General features: G+C 38.0%; 1 protein-coding gene across 1 annotated transcript in view; it reads left to right on the top strand.

Moving 5' to 3' along the window:
* UTRN (utrophin) overlaps positions 1-6,330 on the top strand; it is a 574,637-nt gene that overhangs the window by 179,145 nt on the left and 389,162 nt on the right. The window contains 1 exon segment of the mRNA XM_006834702.1: positions 3,815-4,029. Coding sequence (XP_006834765.1) covers positions 3,815-4,029 — 215 coding nt within the window.

Below are 6,330 nucleotides of genomic sequence, written 5' to 3'. Positions count from 1 at the left end.
TTTTTTTTTTTTTTACTGAATTGTTGAACAGGGATGGCTTATGACTAGTTTAATTCAGAGCTCCTTTAGTCCTCTGAAATCATAGTGATATTCTTCTATATTTCCAAGCAACAGTTTTGCAATTTTGGTGTTTTATGTTCAGCTCTTTAATCCCCCAAGAATTAATTTGTGTATAGTAAGCGTGAGGTCAAAATCTGTTCCATCAACTCCCCCTTCTGCCATGGGTCAACACTTTCCCCAACATCATTTATTGAACACTAGATTCTTTGTCATTGATTTTAATGTGTCTCAGCTGAGTGTCTAGGGGCATAAATCACTCAGTCAATTACTACTACTAAGTAATAAATAGTACAATGCCATTTCTGGTAGTGCATATTTTTCTACAGAAAATATAATTTCTGACTATTCTTGGCTCCTTGAACTTTTTTTTTCCCATTTGAATGTATTATACTATAATATTTATTCTGTTAATGGCAAATGCATTCTTTTTTTTTTTTTTTAAGGTTTTTATTGTGGATTGAGTGAAACTTTACAGGACAGATCATCAGTTTTACATTAAAAGAATCATACACCTTGTTTCATTGCAATGATTATAATCCCTTCCATGTACCATCAGTTAACAGTATTTCTCTGTATTCACTTTAGCTTTTTCTTTTTTTTTTTAAACACTCAGACATATACAATAATTTACACCACCAAAGGGCACATTCTGCCAGTCTGCCTCCTGGCCACCAGCTCTTAGTCCCTCACTTCCCGTGAATCTAGAGTCCTCAGTTTCTCCCTCTCTCATGTCCCCAAATCTGCCTCCATCTCAGGTGTCACTACTTCCCTGGATAAAGTCCTGCATTCCGCCTGTGCTCTTCTCCCTTGATGGCCCTAGAGTCCTTTGTTTCTGTACTGTAAGATTAACTACTCCCTCGTTTTTGTTACAAAACTTCTACTTTTACAATTGTGACAGTTTCAATTAGTCATGTTAACAATTTCTCACTATTGAATCATAAGAATCTTATCCCTATCTCTTTTCACCAGATACATCTAGACTAGATGAAAACTATTCAGTGGAGACTCTTTCTTCCCCCCATACTCTTAAATTAAATTCCCTCTTGAAACCTTGTAAGCCAGTCACTTCATGCCTTTATTGCCCCATCATTTTAGGTAGCCAATGTCTAAGTTGCCTGTCCCTAACTACCCTGTGTACAGAGGAGATAGCATTGATACTTGATGTGAACACTCCTTCCCTCTCTGTTGGTATTTAGAGTTACTACTTCCATGAGTATAGGTCAAGTTCATCAAATTGTAGCAATTTACCCTCATATCTTTTATCAAAAATTGTTTTATTCTTTTTTCTTTTTTTTATCTTCCTCTAGTTGAGTTCTGATTATCAAGCCATCAAGGCTAGGTCAAATGTGTACAATCTGAAAGTTTGGGTGTTCTTGTGCTACTCCCCTCACTTTATATCAAGTGGAAGCTGCACTTTCAGCTCTAACCCTCTGTGGCTATGTCCTTTTCCATGGGCTCAAGTGTCCCCAGGCCTCACTACACTTTGAGCCAACCAGCCCTTCCTCTTCTTCTCTCATCTCCAGGTCAACAGGAGTCTGTGGAATGTAGTTGAACTCAGCCCATTTCTTCATTGCTGCCTTTCCCCTCTTCCACTTACCAGTAGACCAACATGGGCACCAGGAAGCTTACAAGCATGCTCATGTATTCCCTTGAGTTTCAGTTTTAGTGGAGGGTTTGTCCTGAAGGACTTGATTGCTTGCCTTATTCTTATAGTAGCCAGTCATACTGCCATTTTTGTTTTGGGTTTTTCCTGATGACCTCTCTTTGAAGATGTATCTTCTGTCACTCTAGCTGTTCCAGGCTGGTCTGCTTGTCCTTTCTAGTGGGAATGTCCCACCTCAGAAGGTTCTGGATGGGGTAGCTCCTTGAACTTTTATATTAATTTTAAAATTTAAAAAATTTAATAAATGTATTTTTCAAGTTACATATATGCAGACCTGCTAGGATTTTGATAAGCACTGTTCTTACTAATGTTCTTAGAAAACTATTTTAACGTCATCTAATATACCATATGCCAGTGTAGATTCCAGGTGAGTATAAAATTAATTTGACTGTCTCTTCTATCAAAATCAAAGGAAAACAACTCCCTCCCCTCATTAAAAAATGAACAAACTTAAAACCCCCAAAAAAACCTAGAAGAAGAAATTAAAAAAAAGATTAATTAAATCATTGGACAAGGTTGGTTTCTAACTTGAAAGTCTCAATGAAACAGCCTCTAAATACAATTTATGGATTTGATCACTCTTAATTCATTAACATTTATAGAGTCCTGGCATGGCGCTGTGGGATAATGCACCAGACCACAGGGTCGGTTTGAACTGCAAGGTTGGCAGTTCAAACTCACCAACCGTTCCTTGGAAAGCCTATACAGGGTCTTTATGAATCAGAACTGACTAGAAAGCACTTAGCAAAAAACAATATGTGTGGTGCAGTAGGATAAGCACTGGACTGCTAACCACAGGGTCGAAAGTTCAAACCCACCAGACATTCCTTGGAAACCTCGTAGTGTCTCTATGAGTTGGAACGCTACAGCACTTAAGAACAGCAACATATGTGAAAAAGAAAATGTTGGATTAAACATCTCCAAGTTGGTTTCAGCAATATGTCATCTTTCTATATAATGGTGGTAATGGTGCTTATGTGCTGTGGACTTGGTTCCGATTTGACCCTGTGTAGGGTTTCCAAGGCTGTAATAATAGTTCTGCTAAATTGACAAGGAAGCAGATAAAGAGCACAGACAGTTAACAATGATACCATTTTTGGTTAATAAACATGAACAGTATTCACCTTTGCTAGTGATGAAAAAGCCATTCAGTGAAAACAATAGTGAAGGGTGTGTGTTTGTCCATCGAGGGAGAATATTGTTGGTGTTGATGCAGGATACTTATCATCCTTACATGTCTACATGCCAATTTCCTTACTGGGAATTGGTACAACTTTTAGGGAAAGCAATTTAGAAGTCAGTATTGAAAACATTAATTAAAAAACCCCAAAAACTCTAACCCAGCAATTCTCCTTTGAAAAATTTATATTAAGGGATTGGTCAGACATGTACAAATATACAAAAATACATTCCTTGCAAAGGCTTTTTTTTTTTTTTTTTTTTTTTAAGAAAATTCAGAAGCAAAAGGATTTTAATAAAAGTTAGTGAATGTATCTTCAGCATATTAATAGATACTCACTGTGCTATTTATTAAGAATGAGTAATGTTCATGTTATACAGCACAATTAAAAGAAGAACAGAAAATTGTGACTCAGTTGGCTTTATAATTTTAAAAACTTGAAAAAATAAAACAGTACTTCTAATTTCCTTATGGTTGATAAGTTTAACATTTTTTAAAACTAGTGTTTGTTACTTCTGGCATATTGCTGCCCTAGGATAATGTGAGGCTCTTTGTTTATTCTGCTTTGTGGCTACCCAAAACATAAATATTATAGAAAATACCATAGCCATTTCAATATGAAACAATCAAAACCTCTTAGAATTTTTTTAAACTTAAATTTTGCTTTAAGCATGCGTAGTGGTTACAAATCGGGCTGCGAAAACCTCAAGGTCAGCAATTCAAAGCTACCAGCTGTTCCGTGGGAGAAAGATGAGGCTTTCTGCTCCCGTAAAGATTTACAGCCTCAGAAACCCTGTACAGGGTCACTATGAGTCGGAACTGACTCCACGGCACATAACCACCATCATTTTTATACCTCCCACAGTTAAAGTCTCTTGTTGAATTGTGAACATTTTGCTTTTTTATTTCAGCTCATCCTAGTGTTCAAAAGGTGGTGCTCGTTTCATCTGCGCCAGATATTCCTGTTCAGTCTCATCGAACTTCAGAAATTTCAGTTCCTGCTGATCTGGATAAAACTATTACAGAGCTAGCTGACTGGCTGGTATTGATCGATCAGATGCTGAAGTCCAACATTGTCACAGTCGGCGATGTAGAAGAGATCAATAGGACAGTTTCCAGGATGAAAGTAGGTGTCCTGTGCAAAGCCATAGGCAGAAGTCCCGTACACGGAGCTAGAGACAAGATCAGTTTGGATCCTTTTTGTTTATTCTAAACTACGAAAGAAGGAGGTTTAAAATCTTTCACCTGTCAAACAACTAATTAGGTGAACCTTGAAGAATAAGTGTTTTTCATTTGTATAGGACTAGGCTGATAATATCTGACTGGTTTACCAACTAAATCTGTGGCTCAGATTATATAAGAAAAGCAAAATGACAAAAAAATAAAACTGATGTCCTAAAGTTAGTCACACATTAGTGTAAGTGTAAACTAATTTTATATTTAGTGCTTTGTGTAATGTATGTTAAGTTGACTTGGTGGTGCAGTGGTTCAAAGAGCTTGGCTGCTAATCACATGATTGGTGGTTCAAACCCACCAGCCCCTGTGCAGGAGAAAGATGTGACAATCTGCCTTGGTAAAGATTTACCGGCTTGGAAACCAGTGGGCAGGTTTACTTTGTTCTGTAGGATCATTATCAGTTGAAATTTACTGGATGCCAATGGGTTGGTGTAATTTATTTTGATGTAGCATTAATTTCCTGATGTGCCTTTTCAGCTTGTGTTTCATCATTTCAAATAAGTAATGAACTTATTTATTTGTATAATCAGACCCACAGGCTTGCTGCTTCTGTTGGTAGCTGCTGTTGAGTTGGCACCAGATTCATGGGGATCCCATGTGCATTCAAGGAATCAAGACTATTGTGACCCATAGGGTTTTCATTGGCTGATTTTTGGAAGTAGCTCTGCTAACCGCAAGGTCAGCAATTCAAACCCACTACATACTCAATGGGAGAAAGATGAGGCATTCTGCTCCCACAAAGATTTACAGCCTCTGAAACCTATATGGGGTTGCTGTAAGTTGGAATCAGTTCAGTTTCAGTGGATTTGGTGTTTTTGTTGGTCTTATTCTGGAAGCTTTGTTGAAACCTGTTCTCTGACAGACCACATGTTAGGTGTAGTGAGTAGTAATCGAATCTGGGTCTTATGCTTGTTTGTTTAATTAGATATCAAACTGCAGTTGTATATAGTACATGTAATCATTGATTACCAATCTATACCAGTCTTCATATTTAGTGTGTGGTAGGTTCTGGGCTTTGTGTGGTATAAGAATACTGAAAAGATAGAAATCTGGAGTGCAGAGTAAGCCAATTCCAGCAGTTCTTCTTTCTTTAGAAGCTTTGGTGGTGTAGTGGTTGAAGTGCTTAGCTTCTAATCAAAGATCGGTGGTTTAAGTCCACCAACCGCTCCAAGGAAACAGACGGCTACAAGGCCATCTGCTTCCATAGAAAACCCTATGTGGTAGTTCTTCTCTGTCTCATGTCTCACAGGTCGCTTTGAGTGAGAATTGATTCAATGGCAGTGGTTTTTGGTTTTGGTATACTAACTTTATTAAGTGTTTGCTATGTGCTGGGCATTGTTGTAAGTGTTTTATACAGATTGTCTCATTCACTTCTTCAACAGCCTTGTGAGTCAGACCCAAAGAAGCAAACACTTAGCAGAGATATGACTGAGTCTGTAAGTAGACAACTTGCTGTAGTGAGGCACAAGATGACAAAAGTCATTGGCAAGGTGTCAGGGCAGCTAAAATGAGAAAGGGCATTACTTTTGGAGATCAAATGAATGGCATTCTTGGTAAAGGGAAGCATGAAGAACATTCGTTTCAATATTTGTGCAGCAAGGAAGTATAGTGGCAGCCAGGCAAGAAAATAGCCCAGGTGCATTGTGTGAGGGGCTTGTGAGCCCAGCAAAGCCCTTTGGACTTCAGTCTGTAAGCAATTGGGAAGCATCTTTTTTTCTTTTCATTTTGTGTGTTTGGTTACATTTTAGCTGGAAATGAATGATAATGCTCTGGCAATAGTGCATTGATGGACAAGGTGGGAGACAGGATGCTTACAGCAAGAAAAGGAGTCATCTCTGAGCGACTTAGATAATGCTGTTGCTACTGGTGGAAATGGGAAGCGAAGAAATGGCATGTGGATGAGAGTTTGAGTAATTTAGTTTTTGATATGTTCTGTTGAGGAGTCCTTCTTCTGATTAGAAGAAAGTGATTAGTATTCATTGAAATGTAGCCATGGGATTAAGGATTTGAAGGTGTGAATAATCCATCTACAAATCATACTAGAAACTCTACCAAAGAGGCTACAAAACTAGAGAATTAATGAAGAGGAAGGGCTGGGGAGAGGATCTTTGTACTACCATCTCTACTTTATAAATTGGGTTTTCTAATTGTTACGGAGTCCTGGTGTGGCACTATAGGATAAGCACTGGAC

Source organism: Chrysochloris asiatica, unplaced genomic scaffold, assembly GCF_000296735.1.
Source record: "Chrysochloris asiatica unplaced genomic scaffold, ChrAsi1.0 scaffold00013, whole genome shotgun sequence".
In the NCBI taxonomy this organism is placed as follows: domain Eukaryota; kingdom Metazoa; phylum Chordata; class Mammalia; order Afrosoricida; family Chrysochloridae; genus Chrysochloris; species Chrysochloris asiatica.
The sequence above is the reverse complement of the archived record's forward strand: the minus strand, read 5'-3'. Positions and strand labels throughout refer to the sequence as shown.